The sequence below is a fragment of the Cupressus sempervirens genome, chromosome 8, assembly GCF_028749045.1.
Source record: "Cupressus sempervirens isolate cs-2001-9-10 chromosome 8, ASM2874904v1, whole genome shotgun sequence".
In the NCBI taxonomy this organism is placed as follows: Eukaryota; Viridiplantae; Streptophyta; class Pinopsida; order Cupressales; family Cupressaceae; genus Cupressus; species Cupressus sempervirens.
In genome coordinates, this window is record NC_143125.1 from 251,387,725 (window position 1) to 251,410,343 (window position 22,619).

General features: G+C 35.3%; 1 protein-coding gene across 3 annotated transcripts in view; it reads right to left on the reverse strand.

Annotated features, from left to right (window-relative positions):
- LOC149542426 (shaggy-related protein kinase epsilon-like) overlaps positions 1 to 22,619 on the reverse strand; it is a 130,103-nt gene that overhangs the window by 47,601 nt on the left and 59,883 nt on the right. For 2 of the 3 annotated variants that reach the window (XM_089797365.1, XM_089797363.1), the window contains 3 exons: positions 13,278 to 13,328; positions 13,082 to 13,177; positions 12,820 to 12,903 (listed from right to left, as the gene is read on the reverse strand). In XM_089797365.1, coding sequence (XP_089653491.1) covers positions 12,820 to 12,903; positions 13,082 to 13,177; positions 13,278 to 13,328 — 231 coding nt within the window. Of the gene's footprint in view, positions 1 to 12,819; positions 12,904 to 13,074; positions 13,178 to 13,277; positions 13,329 to 22,619 lie in introns of all 3 variants that reach the window. The other variant, XR_016355464.1, reaches the window with a different exon arrangement.

Genomic DNA, 22,619 nt, shown 5'->3' on the forward strand with positions numbered 1-22,619 from the left:
ACCAACAGATTTGACAACTAACTCAGACCTGCATTTAGATACAAATCTATCTCTGCATTTGGAACACCATCATCTGGAACCATTTTGATCAGACGTGCAAAATGTGCATATGTTTTCTCATTATTATAGTCTGATGAAATAACAAGCTTGTAGACTTGCAAAGTTGCCATTGTACATGCATCTGTTGTCATCAGCACTTTTGTAACTGGCTGAAGAAAATCATCAAGAGCTCCAAATTTATGTAATTTTTGCATGCCTCCAAACATGGAAGTGACTTTGCATGAATAAGTTTTGCACTAAGATATGTTGCAGGAATAATTACCTGGCAAAGATGCATGATCTGATCTTCAATGAGTGAGACAAGAAGAAAAACTACAAGAGCTGCACCAGAACAAACAATAGCTGGTACCTCATAGCTGCAAGGTAAATCCAGGGCTGTGTAGTCTAAATCCAGGGCTGTGTAGTCTTAATACTTTGTTGACCCATAATCACAGTCATGAGACACTACCTCAAATCTAAAATCTTCTCTAAAATCTTTACCAATACATCCCATGTTTTGTGGTTACCCAACCTTAATAGGACTTGCACTCCATTCTTAGCTGTCAGCCTTAATTGATTTTTCCAAACTTTCTTGTGCATATTAGACTCCTGCCAAGCTAATGCATTGTTAGTAGACAAACAAAAATTAGAAACTTTTCCATGCTTCCTAATGTTTTCATCGTAGGAGCCATTAGTTTTATATATTTTACTAGCATGATTTGAATATTTAGCCAAGTTGCTGCTTTGAAATTCCCATCATTTCATTGTTACCCAGGGACGTGTTTCTAGCAAAATTTCACCCATCCCTATGTCCAAGACGTCCTGGAAACTCAAAAAATTCCAGAAACCTTTCCCTTGGTTGTCCCATAAAATTGATGTTTCAGTTTTGATTATTTGTTTGATTTCCACTCTAATGTGAACTCTAAAGTCCAATTATTTAACACAAACATTGTATGTTAAGATTCTATAATTTATATAAGCACGCTTTATTCATTTTTTATATGAATATTTATAATTTCCTTAAATATTTTAAATTTTCCCCATTTTTTATATAGCTGTTCCCACTGCCATCCCCTGTTCCGAGAAAAAAAAAATCTGTCCCAGAAACCTGTTTCCCCAACCTCTTGTCCCGGAAACCTTGGGTAACATAGCATCATGTATACCTGCAGATTCTTCAATATAATCATTTTGGAACTTGGCTATACATTCCTTAAAGATAATGCATTTTCTTGTACCTTTGGCTCTTCCTCCACTTCATGTAATTCAATTTTTTCTTCATACACTATCATTGCAATTGCTTATCGTTGAAGTTCTGAACTTGTTACGTAAAAGCTTTCTTTACATGGTCCCTGTTAGGAAACTTTTCCTTATTTTTCTATAGGTGTTCTCTTGCATGAGTGGCTATCAAATTAGCCCCATTGGATTTTTTTAGCCATTCATTACACAAGTTAAGGATCCTTATTACATCTTCTTTGCTTGTGATTAATTTATTTCCTACCTTGGGGTCCCTATTTGTTGCATGTGTACATGAAGCTGGTTCATTATCTATGACAGATGCAACATGAGAGTCAACTAATATTGGTTTCTTTCCTACTCAATGATCTTCTCCATTTCCTTAAATGATGAATCTTCAACTTTGTTTTCAACTGATAAATGGGGTTTCAACAACTCAAAATGCTCTACCAACTTTGTTAGATTCTTTTGATATTCTTTAAAAACTTTTAAAAACCGTGTCATGAGAACCTGATTTGGATTTATCTTTTAAAATAGACCATCAATCTGTTAAAACTTACAACTAATATGAATAAGTGCTAGTCACTTATCAGAAGCAATATGAATTTGTTATTTTCCCTGTTAACTCATCAAGTTGCCAGGATGCACAGCTCTGATATCACTGTAATATCCCCAAATAGGGATTCTAGAAAATAACAATGTTTCCAGAACTAGGGCACAAAAATATCTGAAACTCTATTTGCATAAAAAAAATTACAATAAATCCAGATCGATAATCAGATGATAAGACTGATTTCTCTGTTAAAAGAAAAAGATCTGTGAGAACAGTAAATTCCTTTTTTCATGCTCAAAAATTCCACAAATGAACACGATGATTTTTTCCTTGTATATTTCTAAGATAAAGAAAGAACGCGCAGATTTTAGGTACAAAGTACCTCATTAATTACTCTGAAACCCTACTCATCCTCAAAGGTGTCGTCAAATCCTAGCTGTCCTTCGATTTGGCATCAACACTCCCAAACATATCATCACCAGGTCTAATAGCTAGTTCCCTTTGTTGCAATCTTCATAAATATGAAGGTTTCTAGCTGTAATAGTCACAAAACTTTATTTCTAAATCAGACCTTAACCACTGCAAATTTGTCGCCAATGGAGACTTCACAAGTTTGGCCCACTTGTGAACTCCATCATGAATCCACCCTTAGGTTTTTTGTCTAACCCTTGTTGATCTAGTTAAGGTTTCCAACCTCAACTTCACATAAACCAGCACCTCAAATCCATTAAGCATGCTTACTACAGCCCAGCAAGCCTCCTTGTGGAGAACTCCAACTTCTATCTAAAAGATTTGACCACATATAACTTTGTAAGCATAATGTCCTTATTGTCAAGGATTTAGAAATATAATTCAGATCTGAGAACAATATGTATAACATGAAACCAAACTATGGTTTTATACAACAAGCTCCTGTACACAAACCATCAACCTTACCAAAAAACAATACCATTATTTTACTCTAAACTTCTCCCAACAGTAACTGTTTGTTCATCAAATGAAAAAGACAATTCATAGGACAGTTTACAGACTCAATCACAGCAGCATACTGCTGTAACACATTTGTAAAGCTCACTCAACAGAAAAATCACAAACTATGCTTCAAAAGCACTCCAAGCAACACCTAAAATAAACCTGCAACCTATAAAAGCATCAACAAAGCAAGCCACCAATTCTCCTTCAGCCCAAATGCAATCTCAGAGTGAGAAAGTTATCCATGAACAAGGGTTTCCATCCATTGCTCGTACAGTACTCATGTGTTTCCCTCCACAATCTCTTTCCTTCAACGGAATTCCGTCCACTAAATCAGCTTCCAGAAAATTTGCAAATGTAGAGAGAAAAATGATAATCAAGTTATCAACCACACTCCAAATTACCAAAATCCCAATATTAATATCCATCATGTATACAAGATTTGGGTGCCCAAATTCAAACTCCCTCCTTTAGAATTCTAGCTAATTTAATTATGCTAGTTGCAAAAGTTGTTTTCCTTCACTTGTAACAGTGGAAACTTTCTGAAGTTTATCTTGTACCAACATTCTCAAAATGGCACAAATTCAAATTCAAACTCCTTTGGAATTCCTACTAATTTAATTATGACAATTGCCTAAATTGGTCATTGACTTATAAAAGATTCTCCTCCACGTGTAATGATGGAAACTTTCTATATTTTTTCCTGCAATGGCTTTTCCAAAATGGCATAAATTCCAACACCCCATTGATTGTTTCTAAAAAATAATTTAATATTTAAATGTTCTTTTGATTTGAGGACATTTAGAGATTTCTAAATATTAAATTATTTATTCCAAAAAGGGGCACAGTAAGGCCTCATTATAATTTTCTCCCAACTGGAGAACTTTGTTTAGTAAAGTGACAATTTCACATTATTTTTTATTCAGTTAATCAATTAAAGTCATCGCTTTCGGAAAAAAAAATCTTAATTTTTAATCAAAATTCATCTTAATTCACTTTATAAAAATTTTGGGACATTCCACTGCATTGAAATGACTTTCCTTTAGAGCTCCCTAAAATCGTACTACCAAACCATATGCTTACATAATGTGGGGCCTCGTAACTATGAGGTATAACAAACTTCCAGTCATAGATTGATGCATAGTCTAAATAGCTTTAGAAGAGATCCATCATCTTTGCTCTTTGCAAGCATAACCACAAGTACACTTGCTAGATTACAATCTTCCATCCTAAACTTCTCCAAATATTCTTAAGCATACTTGGTTTGAGAAATAAAGATTCCTTTCTTTGACTAGGAGATTCACAAACCAATAAAGAAAGATATATCACCTAGAATCTACATCTCAAATTCCTTTTGAATGTTTGAAACGAAGTCTTGGCACATCTTATCACCCTCAACCCCAATGATGATTTCATTGAATAAACCACAACATTCAACAAATTATCTTCTTCATTTTTTATATGTAGGTTTTTGTGCACTATTGTCCTCTTTTTAAGCCTTTCTTTGGAGGTACTTGTTTAATCTTGGTTGCTAAATATACACTTCATATAGATTTCCATTGGAAAAGTTGATTTGACCTCCATTTGATACACTTTAGGATTCTCAAAGCCTGTGAGAGCTAAGAACATTCTAATAGCCTCTAATCTTGCAACAAGAGAAAATGTTTCTTCAAACTCATTTTAGGTGAATTCTCCTACGCTGTCAAATTTAAGGCACTTGATCTTCAGTCCTATTTCGTTTCCTATTAAGGCTCTGAATGCCATAAAATTCTCTATTGCTTCAGATATTTCTTTAAGAAATGCTACCCATCTCATCCTCGAATAATCATCAATTAACAACATGAAATAATAACACCTTGTAAGCTTTTTGTCCCCGCAAGCCCACACAAATCAATGGGAACAAGTTTCAAAGGCTTTGATGCAAAACACTCCTTAGATTTGAAGCTTGTCCTTGTTAGTTTCCATATTGACATTGTTTGGAAATAATACTGACTTTCTTTCTTGCTGAACTTTAAAATGTAACCAAAGTTCAAGTGACCCATCACACCTAACTCTCATCATCTTGCCCCATGTAGCAATTTTCAATTCTGACTTCATTAAGAATGTAGAGATTTCCATTCATTCTATAGGCATCACTATTAGTTTTCCATCCTTCATAATTTTACATTCTTTGGAATGAAATGTAAAGGTGTGCCCTTCATCGCACATTTGAATAACACTTAGAAGATTATACTTTAGTCCTTCTATATATTAAGCATTCTTCCATTATCCAAACTGAGTGTACCTTTTCCTTTTATGTTTGTTGTAAAATTATCTCCAAATTTTACCATTCATTTACCTTCTTCAACAATATCCACTGTCAACATACCATTGGTTTCTCTCATCTTAAACATGTAAAGAAACTTGTACAAGCATAGAGCTCTCTTTATCTCTTGCTCCTTTTTCCAAGCGTTCTTTGATTCATGCTTCTTGTCAGAGACATCCTCTTTCTTATTTTGTCCCGACAACATGACAGGGGTACTTGTGCAGAACTAATTGTATCTCCAAAGTTGTTGCAATTCTAGCATATGATATTATAGTCCTTTAAAGGAGCAAATGTGTTGAAGTTTCTTTTCAAGAAACCAAAATCTCTCCTTGTATGCATTCTATGTTCTACAACTTTATGACCATATTGACTACATGAAAAAAATAGCCGTGAAAGGAATAGTTGAACTTGGTAGTGCATGGCTTTATTTTAGGGAATCACAATATGAGATTTTCCTTGTTGGCTAGTTTGAGACCATGAGCCTTTAATCTCCTTGCTTAATTTTTGTTTTCTTCCTTTTTATTCTCTTGTTTGTTCACCTCCTTGCTTACTTGGAACTTTTGAGGGCTGCAGTATAATTCTTACTATCAAAATATCTATGTCGTTTGTGAACTTTCACCATAAAAAAAAAGACCACTTTTGACAAAGGCTGATCTCTGTGAGTTAATAAGATCCTTTAAAAAATCTTAACGTTCATCAAATTTCATGTGTATGTTGAACAATTCTTTACTCTTTTCTAGCTCCTTCCTCGGGGAAACAATTTCAGATTCAAGATTTGCACACACTAATATTTTTTCTTTTAACCGATCTTTCAATGCATCTTCCACGTGTTTAGCTTCTTTAGCTTGAGTCATTAATTCCGTTGTTTTCTCGAACATTTTTCCGTCTTCTCGAATTTGATCTTTCAACTTTGAATTTCTTTTCTCAAGTCTTTTTAATTTCATTGATAGCAGTTGTAAGCTCTTCCTCGAGATCTGCTAAGTATCTCCTTGCTTTCAAGTTTTTCATTTTTTGTCTTCACACCTAGGGGCTGCTACTTTCATTTCCATGGCCATGAAGACAATTTTTTTTCTTCCATTTTCCAAAAAGCTTCCATCACTTTTAAATGAGTTGTTACTTCCTTGGATGTATGGGATCTTCTTTTGTCTTCAAAAATTCTTCTTGGATTTTCCTTCATAGTGCTTCTTCTAGCTATGATGATTTTTGCTCTCTTATCATAATATACTTTTTCCTCTTCACTACTTTCACTTTCAACTTGTGGACATTTGGCAGCATAATGACCTATATTACCATAGTTAAAACATTTAAGTATACTTGTCTTTGCACTTACTGTACTCTTTATTGAATTTCTTCACAAAGTAGGCTGCTTCTTCATCATTTGAGCTTTCATTTAAAGTTGAAACTTTGTTCTTCGTCTCGCTTGATGTTTAGAAAGCGGCTTCTCGTTTTGATGCGATTTCATTCTCGGTCCTCATTTAGTACACGATAAGAAAGTCATGCTATTCATCCATCTTCAAGGTATTTGAATCTTTCAGTTTTTTTGTGGCCACAAACTTTTGCATCAAATCTCATAGGAAGAGATTTTAATACTTTTTGCAAAATAACATCATCATCAATCTTTCCCCCAAGACCAAGTATGGTGTTTACAACTACATCCACAAAGAAAATGGGCAATAACATTTTCTTCTTCCTTCATCTTTAGGCTTTCAAATTATCTCTTATGGGTTTAGATATTGGCCTTTTTCACATTTTCATGTCCTCCATAATTCTTTTGATAAGAGTGAAGGATTTGAGCAATACGCAATACAAATCCACAAAGCCTGAAGAATACTTGCATGTAAAAATCTGTCATAGAGAAGAAAAAGACAAGAGGCAAAGGTTTGCTCTGAAAATATGCAAATTGTATTCTCAGAAATGAAAAAGATACAAGATAATTACAAAAGATCAATCCTTATAGAAGGAGATCTAAACCCGAAAAGAGTAACCTAAAAAATAAAAAGGGTAACCTAAAAGATAAATGCTATTTAATAATTAATAATTAATTATTAAATATGAATGCAAAAGGTGCATAAAGTGAAATCTTAAGAGGGGAGAAAAGGTAATTTAATTAATTAAATTAAATTAACCTTTTTCTCTAACAACCCGCCCCCCCCCCCCCCCTTAAGATGTGCAACAATGCAGCTACAAATGATGCAAAATGAGCAAGGAAAATACAATGCAATGCTGAAAGCAAACTTGGGTCCCAGTAATAAGGCCTGATGAGGTACCCAATCACAACCATATATCTATGAAATGGAGAAATAAAGAAAACCCAATGAGAAAAACTCTACTCCAAAAGGAGATAAAAAAGAATGCACAAATGAAACATCTCAAGAGAATCTCTCAAGACCATAAGTAAAATGAAAGCCTCCATGATGGAAGCTCGAGACTCCATAGACCCCCCAAAAAGGCAAAACTCCTGTGTTGATGAACATACCAATGTGGCTCCAATCTGAAGGAAACAAAGGCAGTGGACAAGGATAATAAAACCCATGCATGTAAGGTGCAGCTGGAAATCCTAGAGGATGCTCAAAGGAGAAACCATGAGAATCCTGAAATGGCATCTCCAATGGAGGTGGAATAATAGGTGTGTTGAATCTGTCATCTGAGAGGAGATGTGTATCCTCTGATATATCCTCAACAACTGCAATATGTGACTCAATGACTAGAGCTGCAATAGTAGGCAATGCTGAAGACTGGTCCTATGCAAGAAATGGAATCTGAACAAGAGGTGGAGGTGTATACGTCACAACACTAGTCTCAGGAACTACACATAAGTTCAAGCGAACTAACTTCGCCTCAGAAGACTCTCATGAAAAAAGAGAGTGAGTCTCCAATAGTGGAGATGGTGGACCAAAATGTGAGAAGGAATATAGGCGGGAAGCATGATCAACAATCCCTATAGCAATAATATTGCATGTCTCACTATCTCTGATGTGCATTGAATCCTGTGCAAACCCACCTGTCTTCCCTATCCCACTATGTAATCTGATAAATAGAGAGAAGGTTAGAGGACAAAGATGGAACACAAAGTACATCATGAAATGTACCATCATCAATGTCAATAGAACATTTCCCACATACAGTCATAACAATGTAATTCCCCATCAAAATGTGTGGAGTAGAAGAAGCCTCAAAACAAGAGAACAAATCCTAAGAAGATGCCATATGGTGTGAAGCACTTGAATCCAGTAACCATCTAGAAGAATGAGGAATAGTAGTTGCACATAGTGCATGATCCTTTCCTATATCTTTACCATCTGACTGAAATGATGATGATGAAGAAGATCTGTGAGAAGTAGAAAGAATATCAATGTTGTTCTTCTGAAGGAGAGCTGTCAAATCTTAAACGTGTTTGGCATAGCCATCTAACTTCTCCTAGCAATGTGACTCATCATGATTAGGCTTATTACAATAAGCAAATTTCGATCTTTCTGGCTTTGCTTTACCCCCTTTAGGGGGAGGTGGCCCAGATGAACTGTGACTGTCGGAATTAATCTGAGACTCTATAGAATGAGATTTTCGAGTCTTCTCCTTCGTCCCTAAAGATGGTCGAGCTACCAATGCATGACTCTGTGAGCCTGTGAGAGAATCCAACTAAGAGAGCTTAGCTTGCTCTCGAGTCAACCGACCACAAAAAACCTCAAAGGATGGCATGGTAAATCTATTACCCAAAGCATCTTTGGTGGAATAGGAGGTAGAAGAAAAAATCTGAAAGTCTCCACGAAGCTTAGAAAGAATTAGGTAGATACTCAGTGTCAGCCTTTTTTTTCCCACAACCCTGCAAGAAAAATCTCAGTTGCTTGAATTTCATCAAGAAGTATTCAATGGAGGGAAAATAATCTCGTATAAGTGAGGTAAGTTCTGCCTCAATCTGAAGTGCCCTAAACTCATTCACTCTACCAAACAAGCCTTCAAGCTTGGTCCACATAGCTAGAGGGGTATTGCACCCACCAAGATGAAACCATAGACTGTCAGAGACTTATAAAGCAATCAATCCTATTGTCTCATCTATCTTGTTCCTGTGTTGCATGACCTCAAAAGGCCTCTATAAAAGTGGTTGCACTGCATCTAAACAAGACCGCAATCCTTTTGACCGGAGAAGCCATGTCATCAAGTTCTTCCATGTGTGATAATTATGAGAGGTCAGAAGTTCTAGACAAGAAGAAGTCACAGCCATTGTTTTAGAAGGTGTTGAATTGTTTTTTAATGTAGTTCTGGTTTACATAAGTAAATGATAGAAACAATATGACAAAACACCCCCCACAATGCAAAACACCGAACCCCAGCTGCTAGAAGGAATGCGTAAATGAGAGAAGAGCGAAAAAGCTTCAGATATGAATCACAAATACCTATTTTTTGTAGGCCAAAAATGACCAAATGCTAAAAGTACTATGTCCACGCAATATTATTCCAAATTGATACCCAATCTAGAAAGTAGACAATAAATCATGCACTTTTTTAAAAAATAGCACTTGAATATGTGTCCATATGAGCTCGAATGAAGCCTTTGAAATTGCAAAAGTCGGAATTTGTGATTCTTTGAAAAATTTAAAAATAAAGATCACAAACAACTTGCACCAATGTGTAGATCACGAAATTCTACCCCAAAACGAAAAACATTGCTCGGAAAAAGGAGTCCGTATGAGTGAGATCTTGTTGTTTGAAAATCACCTCTATAATTATTTTTTCCAAATCGCCATCGTCACACCTCCAAAAATCAAAGAAAAATGCCGAAAAATGTCAAATTTGTTTTGTCAAACCCTCCTCTTTTTTCTCCAAATACTGAACAAGCTACAACAGATATGGCTCTAATACCATGAAGGATTTGAGCAATACACAATACAAATCCACAAAACCTGAAGAATACCTGCATGTAAAAACCTGTTGCAGAGAAGAAAAGGATAAGAAGAGGCAAGCGTTTGCTCTGAAAATATGCAAATTGTATTCTCAGAAATGAAAAAGATACAAGATAATTATAAAAGATCAATCCTTATAGAAGGAGATCTAAACCCGAAAAGGGTAACCTAAAAGGTAAAAAGTAACCTAAAAGATAAATGTTATTTAATAATTACTAATTAATTATTAAATATGAATGCAAAAGGTGCATAAAGTGAAATCTTAAGAAGTGAGAAAAGGTAATTTAATTAATGAAATTAAATTAACCTTTTTCTCTAACAAAGAGAACCCTTCTTAACTCACCATGTGTGTTCTTAAGAACTTTACTTCAAGCAATTAGGCCTTTTTTGAAAGGATCCTCTCTAATACACATTGAAGAAAAACATACACACACTTATACTGAGAGGGGAGTAAGTCAGTATAAGGCCAACTTATTCTATTTATAATTTTAGCAATAATCAAAGCATCCACCAAGTTTAGATCTAACAAAAGAGAGCACAAGATGCACACACAATTTTATGTGGAAATCCTTCTGCAAATAAACTATGGACAAAAATTTCTTTTATAAAGAACTTCTCTTGTCTCAACACATTGATAAATTACATAGATACAGTCTATGAATCATCTCTTTCCTCTAGTAATGTTGAAGGAATTCGGCAGAATGATCCCATAGCTTTGTGATTTGGGAGGTGCTTACCATTATGTGAGAATTTTTTCTAGGTCCAGAGATTTACAGATCACACAAGCCTTCTCCATGGCTGCAAACTGTGTTCAGATTACTTACAACTTCATAGGCACCAACCCATAGGAGACACCAATGCCCTCCATTAAGCACCAAGTCAGCAAGAGACTCAAATCCCTCAAGTAAGAGGCTCCAACCCTAGATCTTGCAAAGTAGAAAGCACCAACCTCTGAAATGTAAAGTGCTTATAATTTAGTTGCATCTTCCCTAGATCACCTTCAAGGTCTACAATGAAATCTGCCTAAAACTTCTGAAAACTCCACATAGATCTGCAATAGTGTTTTTCAATAGATGCTCTCAAATCTGGAATATGCCTTCACAAAAAACCTTCCTTAGATCTGCTTATTATGTCGGAAATAACCCTTCAAAATCTGTTCGCAAAAGATCCTTAAGTTTGACTCAGGTCTGCTGTGAATTTGCCTTTTTAATTCTACTCTTAAATATCTTAAAAATCTGCATTGAATTCGAATAATATTAAAATGAATGGATAATTTAAAGATCCTCCAAAAGACTCTTATTTATACCCATCCAAGAAACTCTTCACCCAGCAGTTGTACACCCCTTTAAATAGCTTGGCCAAGAAGAATGAAAGGATTTTTATTTATTTAAATTTTAAATTTCTTTTACAAATTTGAGGGACCAAATTCTATAGGGTTGGCTCAAGAATAAATGCTTGCAAACCCTTTTAGGGGGTCATCCCTTTTTGGGAAAGCTCAAAAAATGATACAAATAGAATTTTATTATTCTATCACTTCAAATTTGTGGTTCCAAAGAGGGGGTTGTCTATCTTAAAAATAAAATAAAATTTTTGTACTTTATTTGGTTTTCTCCTTAAACTTTCTACTTGATTTAATTTTTTTCTTGAGCAATAGTATGATATAATGATGATAAAATCTGCATTTGTCTTGAGCAATGAAACACAATCTTGATGCCATAATTTTGGCAAATTCTTTTGTCTATTATGCCATTAAGATATCACTGACAATTATGCCAACAATTTGTACTAAAAAGTATGTCCTATTAGTCACATATTGGGAAATACAGATGTAAAAGATTCACAGAGTGAAGTTGGAGTTGGAAGATGGGTTTGATCTATAGCTAATTTGAAAGAGACTACAAATGTATCCGCGCCTTACACGTTCGAAGATTGAAGAACCTTATTAAAAACCCTGGCAGCCATAACAGCCACCTGGGAAACCCCTGACAAACACTGCAAATCGCATTTTTTTCTGTCACAAACCATGATCATTTACAAATGAACAAATTAATGAATTAAACTTGTAATAATTTATTTAAGTTAGCCCAATTTCAAAAAAATATTAAAGTTAGCACAATTTCAAATTTTTTGGTTAAAATATGGCTTACATTGTGCGTGTGCGTGTGTGTGCGCATGTGTGTGGTTGGTATGTGGTCAATCTTGTAAGGGTCTGTGTGGGCTATGTGTCTTTGTGTGTATATGAATGTACATTTATATGGGTTGAAAATTGTTGAACACTGTTATTTCTATACAGAATATTATGCATAGTCATACACAACATGGCCCATGCAAATGAATAGCTAGTGGCTACTAAATAGAGTATGAATTTGACTAGAGATAGCTATCATTTCAAATCAACGGTAAGTAACAATGTTTACAAATTGAACAACATTTAGCTATGGTTAAAATTTACTACTAATCATTATCAAAAAATGAGTAAGTAAAAATGGCTAATATTTTACGGTTAGTGACCATTAAAAATTTGGCCACTACTGAACATTGACCATGCTTAACTATGGGTAAATATAAACTACATTTGACAGAAAAAACCCTATTAAAAAGAGGGTACAGTTAACCAGACCATAAACACAAATATAAATTTCATCTTAGGATACTACATCCAACCTTCTACCATGGTTCTTGATTAAAAATGTAATGTTGATTATTTTTCACAAATGAGAACCATGCATGTATCGGTTCCTAATAAACTTATTAAATCTATTTAAAAAACAAAGTAATAGTCACTCATAAATCTGCTGAAAAGGAAGAAGATTACATACAGCAGTACAACGCATATTTGGAGAATATTGAAGAAGCCTTGACACGAGATCAACTGCCTCTAGTGGCAATTGTTTGCGAAACACCTGAAAATATAAGTTTTCAACAAGCACTTGTTCAATATTTGTTATAAATTGAAGTGCCGTTGTTCACTATTTCACTTTGTTTTTGACAAAAAATGAAAATTACATTTTAAGAAAGCAATTTTTAAAAAAGGATCTAAACATAAATCAATAGAATAAGCTGGTAATCCTTGCCAAGAACCTTGTGCCATGGATGTGTTTTGATCTGAGGGAATTTAAAATCTGTACAATTTGGATTCATACATTTGATCTCTTCACGGGTCGGTGTCCCCAAAACCTAATGCAGCCAAGATATTAAAACAGTGTGGCACAAAAAATTAATCTCCAACATAAACAAAAAAACATGCTTGCCATGTTACAGATTTGAGATTTCTAACCTTAATGATCTCCACCAACTGATCGATGCTGGTTTCTCCTGGAAACAAAGGCTGTTGACCGCAAATTCCAGACAAAAACATGGTTATTAAACACCTGAACAAAGAAAAAGGATAGATGCAGAAAGAATCCATTTGAATAGTGGGAAAGTATTTCCAAAAGCAGCCAGAGTGGAATCTACATAAAGACATCAAGCATTTAGCAGAGAATAACAGCATAAGCTCCAAGACAGAAAATTTAGTCCACCTTGAATTAGCATTTACAAAGTTCAAAATTCTAAAAAATGAATCATGTTGTTGGTGTGAATAAGGTCTCGTATCTAACTAATTCACATGTTAACTTAAGTCCTAGATGTTTTTATAGATGTGTTAGTTGTTAATGGGATCATGTATCTCATTTACTTCTTGCATCATAGGTCATTTAATATTTGTTTTAATTTGTTCTCTCATGTTATTGGATTAAAACGTGTTAGTATCTTGTTTGATCCTATCATTCACCCTGACTATATAAGCAGGGCTACAATACACTTTGTAACACATCCAATAAATCTTAAAAATCAAGAAAGCTCATTTTTTGCATACTCTCTTATCGTAATGTCCCCATTTTTGTCAATATCAGAGTTTCAGGGATTAGCCTATTATTGTGATCCTTGTAGGCTAATTATTGTGGATAGAGGATCTTTTGAGGCAGTGGCTTGCACTGGGAGGGCCTTATCTTCTCCACAATTCAGTAATCTACAGGTTGGTCTTTGTTTGGCTCAGATTGGACTTCATTTGGGCTTAGTTTTGTGTACTTACTATTTATGGTAAGTTGGATATTATTAGAGATGGAACCTTTCTATTTTTGGAAAATGCATTTGGTCACATGGAGAAATAATAGGTATGACTCCTATTTCAGACGACATATTTAAATGATGAGTATTTGGGAGTTATTATAATTTTACTAGCCAAATTATAATTAAGTTATTAAATGGCTTATTATAAACTTTAAAGTTATAATTTAACTATATAGTTTCATTTAAGTTGAGAGTTGAGTTATCATTGGAAAGAGTTATTTATTAATTAATTAAGCCAAGTCAAGTGAAAGAATCCAATGGAAGCTTCTAATTAATGTTATGTGGTGAAGCTTCTTGAGTGAAGTTACATTTTGGCAACAAAAAGGGCATATGGAGGTTATAAATACAAGCCCATTTGTTGAGAAAAGCATGCTTGGATATTTTATTTGCTTTTGATCTCTTTGTGGCTTTTTCTATGTTCTGATTTTTGTGCCTTTGCTGAAGTATAAGGGTCTGAATTTTGAGTTGTTTCATTGGATCTACAGTTGAAGTATTGTAGATTCAAATCTAAGAGCTATTCTGGAGTTGCTTTGCAAATAGTTGCTGAGGTAAAGCTATTTACTAATATCTCCTACTGTTCATACTGTATCTAGGGAGAAGAATAATTTTGAGAATTGGTTTAACATTGCTGTTAAAGGAAGTCAATGATTTGCTTGAAGGCTTATGTTTCATATTATAGCAGCAGTGGTCTTATTTGGTACTGTATTTTATACCGCAAGGTGGTGAGTCCATTAATATACCCACGTTACATGCAAGAGGCCCGAATTCTTCATTACAAGTGGTTGCGTATTTAAATCTGGTCGTATATCAGGTTCTTCATAATTATATTTGTGTTTGTAATTCCAATTGCTATCACTCATGATAGCAATCAAATTTGAATTCAATAAAGGTGGATGTTAGTGCAAATGATAGTCAAGTTTCAGCATAGAAGTTCAACATAATTGGTTGCATCATGAGTTATAACTATTTTAGAATTCCATATACGTGTGTTCTGAATGCAACTACAATAGAGACTTTTCATAATATTGAGTTAGCTTGCAAAGTGTTTTGTCAAAATGCCAAATTTCTTGAATTTGTCAAAGTTATAACTGGTTGAAAGTTATTACAATGGTATCAGAGCAATTTCTTGTCAGCCTGCAGGAATTGAACTCAATTTGATCAGTGCCTTATTTTGGAGATTTGGTTTTCAGCGTTACGGATGGTGACGGGAGGTTTGGTATTCATTATATCCACAAGAGGCATACTCCGCCTAGTGATGGAGAATTTGACATACGGGGTATTGTGAAATAGTTGGATATGCTAGTGAATGAGCTGAATCAAAATCACAAACGGATGACCCAATTGATTTCGAATCCGTTATTTGAGCAAAGCATGATATCGCTTTTTCGAAGAGCAAAATGTGATGATATAGTTGCGGCTACAAATGTGCAGTATATTTCTTATGAGACACCACATGAGTTGGGCACAATTGAGGTGGAATGTGACGAAAATTCATGTCTAGTTGAGTCAGATGATGCAGTTGTTGGCATGAGGTCCTAGGATCATGTATTTGATGGCAATGCAGCGATCGTGGGAGTAGGAGCATGTGAGGATGCTATCATATCAAAAACCAATTTTGTGTCGGTCCATCCATCTAGTGAGGAGTTTAGCAGTATGCATTCAATTGTTGTCGAGGCTGAGTCATGTTATAGTTCAGATCAGCACAATGGTGAGGTTCACTTTGTGGACAATCCTATGTTTGACATGGATGCAACATGGTCTTATGAAAATCCACTGTTTGAGGTTGATGTTCATCACTCACCTAAGCAAAGTTGGACTCACTTTTCACCATCGATAGATTTTGTTCAGTTTTTTGTTGCAACATTTGGTGATGTTCCTGTGTCCATAGATTTTGACGTGGCTACACCTATTGTTGATACAATTGGCATGAGTGCATGTGGTTCTCATGTAGCTACATCATTAGCACAGGTGCCAGGCGCTATATTGTAGGCGATGTTGATGCACGTGATGATATTGCCATGTAGTTGGTCCAGTGTTGACAGGGATGCCACGTACTTCTTCATTTGGGATCCAGGTGGAGGTTGGAGCTCACTGTATTGCCAGATTGGTTGAGGACAAGCAATCTCGGGGAGGGAGGATTGTAATGTCCCTATTTTTGTCAGTATCAGAGTTTCAAGGATTAGCCTATTATTGTGATCCTTGTAGGCTAATTATTGTGGATAGAAGGTCTTTTGAGACAATGGCTTGGCCCGAGAGGGCTTTATCTTCTCTACAATTTAGTAAGCTACAGGTTGGTCTTCATTTGGCTCAAATTGGACTTCGTTCGGGCTTAGTTTTGTGTATTTACTATTTGTGGTAAGTTGGGTGTTGTTAGAGATGGACCCTTTCTATTTTTGGAAAGTGCATTTGGTCACATGGAGAAATAATAAGTATGAATCCTATTTTAGATGACATATTTAAATGATGAGTATTTTGGGAGTTATTATAATTTTAGTGGCCAAATTATAATTAATTTATTAAATGGCTTATTATAAAGTTATAATTTAACTTAATAATTTCACTTAAGAGTTGAGTTATCATTGGAAAGAGTTATTTATTAATTAGTTAAGCCAAGTCAGGTGAAAGAATCTAATGGAAGCTTCTAATTAATGTTGTGTGGTGAAGCTTCTTGAGTGAAGTTATATCTTGGCAACAAAAAGGGCGTATGGAGGTTATAAATACAAGCCCATTTGTTGAGAAAGACATGCTTGGACATTTTATTTGCTTTTGATGCCTTTGTGGCTTTTTCTAAGTTCTGATTTTTGTGCCCTTGCTGAAGTATAAGGGTCTGAATTCTGAGTTGTTCCATTGGATCTACAGCTGAAGTATAGTAGATTCAAATCTGAGAGCTATTCTGGAATTGCTTTGCAAATGGTTGCTGAGGTAAAGCTATTTGCTAATATCTCCTATTGTTCATAATGTATTTAGGGAGAAGAATAATTTTGGGAATTTGTTTGACATTTCTGTTAAAGGAAGTCAGTGATTTGCTTGAAGGCTTATGTTTCATATTATAGCAGCAGTTGTCTTATTTGGGACTATATTTTATACTGCAAGGTGGTGAGTCCATTCATCTACCCACGTTACTTGTAGGAGGCCCGAATTCTTCATTACAAGTGGTTGCGTATTTAAATCTGGCCGGATATCAGGTTCTTCACAATTATATTTGTGTTTGTAATTCCAATTGCCATCACTCATGATAGAAATCAAATTTGAATTCAATAAAACTGGATGTTAGTGCAAATGATAGTTAAGTTTCAGCATTGACGTTCAACATAATTGGTTGAATCATAAGTTATAACTATTTTAGAATTCCATATATGTGTGTTCTGAGTGCAACTACAACAGAGACTTTTCATAATATTGAGTTAGCCTGCAAAGTGTTTGTCAAAATGCCAAATTTCTTGAATTTGTCAAAGTCATAACCAGCTGATGGTTATTACACTTGTTGAGGGTTGTTTTTGTTTTTGCAGCTGATCCTGGAGTAATGAGCTTATCTTCAACTCCTACAATAGTATTCTGAAAACTTATTGCTGCAAGGAGTTTTTGAGGCAATTTTCAAGTTAATTTTAGTTTTGGAACAATTTTAGGTTGAATATAGTTTGCTTTTTTGATTGGTTCACTTTCTTTGCAAGGTCCTCTCTTGAGGAGGAGAAGCTTACACGATTTTAGACAGCTGCAAATTTCTTTGGAAAGCTGCTATTACTTGTTTGTAGAGGTCCACAAGTAAAGACAATTTTTAGGACTCTTTGTAACTCGGTATATTGAAATTGAAGGCATTTAACATGACTTGCCTTTGTCTATTCAGCTAAAACAAGCATGTCTCCACAAAGATGCTGATTTGCTGTCCACTGGGGCTCATGCACATATGCTAAATTGCTGAATCGTGGGACTTTTCTGGGTGATTCTGGGTACAAAGCATACCAGAATCTGATTCTGAAACAAATCTCCTGCAGGTACACATCTGGGATTTGTGTTTCTTAATGATGAAATATTTAATGATTTTAGTTTGATCTTTTAGATGTGTTTAAGACCTAATCTGCTGATTAGTGAACTCGACACTTATCTACCATGAGATTCTGTCTTGATCTTTTTGAGACACAAACCTGAATTTAATTAGAATTATATGTTTCAAAATTTCAAATTTGCAATCGTTTTGTTTAGCATATGTATTGGTATATGACATTCTAAACTTAATTTTTATTTTAGCTGCATATATATATAGATACGTACATATATACACATATATCTGTATGTGTGTATGTGTGTATATATCTGTATGTGTGTGCATATATTTTTATGAATGTACCAAAACGTACCTAAGCCCTACAAAAATTTCTGCTGTACCGACATACCCTTACCTGTTCCCATTCCAGATTTGGCAACTTAGCCCATATGTAATCTTTGTTTCAATAGGTATGATAAGTTTTTTCCTGAAACCATACTGTTCAACTTAAATCCATCTTCCAGATTCGCTTGATAGTATATGATGCATTTTCTTCAAACATAAAAAATTAAAGTAGCCTCGTACTTGTGACCTCATCTAGTTCAACATTTTATGCAGCACACTAGAATATACGTGTTATCCTACAAGAGGACCAAAGGATTTGTCAGCTCAGTGTTGACATTGAGAAAGTATGGCTCATATTGGTTGTTTCCCATCTGGATGGCTCATATTCGTTGTTTCCCATCTGGTCAAAGTTTCCAAGAGCTCCAAATTTAGGCCAGGCCTTCCAGAATCATTAACTAATTAACAAGTCTTCATAATGGCTATGCTTTCTTCATTATTAACTTTGCACAAATGTCCCGTAATTCGTAAATAAGACCTTCATTTTATTCAACTTCTATAGCATACTCAATTTGCTTGAATTTAATTACTAATGAAAACCAGTCTACATATCACATTAGTTATGCTCATGGTGACTTTTTCTACTACAAAGTTTTCATGACTCTTTTGCTACATCGTGACAAAACTTGCATCTATCTATTGGTATACAATCCTTTTGATGATGAATAGTGTATTCTATAAACATTGACTGCATTTTGAAAATAAGACAGTTCAATCTGGGGTTCTAGGGGATTTTGTCCATCAATGACAGACACTTTGATTCCCATGGAAAGTCTGGCTTTGATACAATATGCTGAAGGACCCACATAATGAGAAAAGGCACAAATAGGAGCTTGCCATCACACAATTATGTCAATTCATGAGAGCTTAGTAGAGCCTGTTCCTGAATAAGAAAAATTATTTTGTTTATATCTTTGGATATGTTTCTAGTATAAAATGCATTTGACATTTATAGAACTTGTTGTAGAAACACAAATGGGTGTAAATATGCTGACACAAGATGGACAAACCCCCGGGCCATTGGCATTTGCAGAATTAATTGGCAGATTTGGTGATTGTGACCATCAATTGCATCAGGTTTATGAATGTTTAAGGAAGTTTGCAGGGCAGATTGTAAACAGCTGAGCGCCTTTATTTTGAACTTCAAAGTCTGGTACATACCAAGGCGACAAATAAGCTTCAGACGCAGTCAGTGTGGAAGAAATTTCAGTACTTTGAAGACATTGGAATCAGCAGATTGCATCATTGGTATCAACAAGGGTTTGTCAAAAGTAGAGGCAAATTCGACCATACGAATCTATCAGTATTAGCGAATAATTCAGAATAAGCAGCACATGATCAGAATAAATACTTTGGCACAATAATAGCAATTCTGTCGTTTCTCTTTCCACAGTCGGACAGTATTTTGGTGTAATTGTTTTCTATCTGATTGGACGGTTCTGGGAAAGGCTACCTATCCCAGCAATTCAAGTGACTCTCCTCTGCCAAAAGAGGGCATCATCTGTTCTTAATGTATTTTCACTGGCAAAATATATTTTTCAGAAGGATTTCTTTGGGAAAACTAAATATGCTAAGGTAGCACCTTTAATCAGCAGAAATGCTGTCAAACCCTGGCAGATATCCAGAGACAAGGATATTGGGAACATCCCGAGGGCGGATAAGGATGGATGAAGCCATTAAACCCTATGACAAAATGGAGGAAAAATCAGAGCAAGTGCTTCATTAGGAACAAATCTAGAAGGGAACAGCTGAGATTCGATCAGAATCGATCCCTACATGTAAATCCAGCAGTTAAGGGTTGTGAATGTTTTGCTGATCCAGCAGACAAGATGGAAACTGAAAACGGGTGGGAACGAGTGATTAACAAGAAAGAGAAGAAAAGATATTTGCCCAGAACAACAGGAAAATTCCCAACCCTATGTCCTGCTATGTGAACAACATTTTCCAGGGTATTAAGTAGCTGCAGCAGAGGAAGCATGCTCAAACCCTAGACCGCCTACAAACGTGAAGCAAGGGCCTAAAAGAGATCTAAATAAACCTCCAGAAATAATCCCAGCTACCACCCAGCCAAAGAACGAAGGACCTTCCCCAAAAACAATTTCAATTAGCATGCAAAATAGGCACACGGAAGGAATGTTCAATTACTGCAAATCACATGGTCTCTTTGCTCAGGGGCTTAGGTTGGATTTCCCTACAGAGGTGGTTGCTGAATGGTTTAAAAACCCATTTCAACCAACAGGTAAGTATAACTATTTTTAAAGATGTGTTAAGGTACATAGACTGTTTTGAAATAGCTCTTAAAAAATATTTTTTAAAGGTAATTGTCCTTTTAGGAATGAATATTTCTCGCTAATGGATTGAAGCCCTAACTTCAATCCTACATCAGTGATGAGATTGAGATTACTAGGTGCATCATGATCCTTAACATGCTAATCGAATTCATTCATAGCTATATCTTGATAGACAGCAAATAAAATAGGAAAATTTGAAAAGTTTGGCCAATATATGTTCGCATACTCAAATGTAAAAATGCAATTAGAATGGATATCTTTGATAGAGTATTAAAAACAATTAATTTGAGAATTAAGGATATAAACTATACCCTCAAACCTACCTTCTGTGATAACACAGACTTTGGAAAATCAAGGCCTCAAAGGAGCTATAGACCAAAGATAATGTCACCCAAACTCAACATTACATTTAATAACTCTGAAGGCAAATTTATCATAGAAAATCCTACTCATAGGGCTAACTCTCAAGATCAGTTAAAAGAAACCCCTCAGCCAACAAGTTGATCATGTCCTGAACCTAGAATGGCCAGCATAGAAGAAGATGATAAGGATCAGCAATCAGATGCAGATACTACGAAGGAATGGAGGAGAGCTGTCTCCAAAATTAAAGGAAAATTACATAAGGACAATCCTCAATCCCCCAAAAAGAATGTGATGGGAGTTCCTCCAATGGAGGAGGAAAGGGAAATAGTGGAATCTCAGTTAGAGGAAACTACAAAAATAGAGAACCAAAATACATATCAATTGAATCACGACTTAGAGGACCTATCATTAGAAATGGAAGTTTCCATGAGGAAGGAAAAAGTAGCAGAGGATATATATGAACAAAATATAGAGGAAAACATTATGGAGGGCCTTAGGAGAGTTATTAATATGGAAGCAACAAATAAGAGAAAACAATTCCTCATCAGTAGAATTTTGGAACTAGAAGAAGAGGAGAGAGATCAAAAAAATTTGGAAGAAGAAATGGAAGAATCGGGGGAAAAGGAAGGGTCTTCCTCCATTCTAGATCTAGCTACTATTATTCTAGATAAAGTGACACAGAATTATGGCAAAATCCTAAAAACAGAAAGGGAGGAAATCCCTCTCTGAATTAAGAGAAAAGGATGGATTGGCAGAGAACCAACTTAAGATTACTGATATCTTTTATGCAGGGGAAGGGAAGGTCCTTCCCACAAAGCCATAAAAGTCCTATATGGAACATTAGGGGCCTCAATGCCCCTAACAAGAAATGGCTATTAAAATGCTGCATTTCCAAACATAAACCAAAAATCATTGTTATTCAACAAAGGTTGGTAAAGATGATACTCAGATTTTGAAGAAAAATCTAGGGATATGGGAAATAAAAGGGGCCCCAGTAAAAGGAGCCTCAGGAGGAATTCTGGTGGCATGGGATCCACAATGGGTTAATTACTCATCCATTCAGGAAAATAGAAATTGGACATGTGGTCATGTCAGGAGTATTAGATCAAACCTAAAGTTTTCCCTCATAAATGTACATGACCCTACTTTAACAAGGGACAAGTTGGAAGTATGGGCAGAAATTGACACCCTTTGGAGAACCTCCCCAGACCAATTTTGTATAGTAGGTGGGGATTTCAATGCGATACTGAATCTCAAAGAAAATGGGGAGGATCTTCCAAAATCCCTAATAGAAATAACCTGATAGAGTTTCATACTAAAGGGAACAAGTTAACATGGAATAATAGAAGGCAAGGGTTGAGCAACATAGCTGAAAAATCGGTCAGATTCTTGATTAAAGGTGATTGGGCAACCTTTCCTTTTAATCTACTAGCTGAAATCATACCATGGTTAGGGTCAGACCATTACCTTA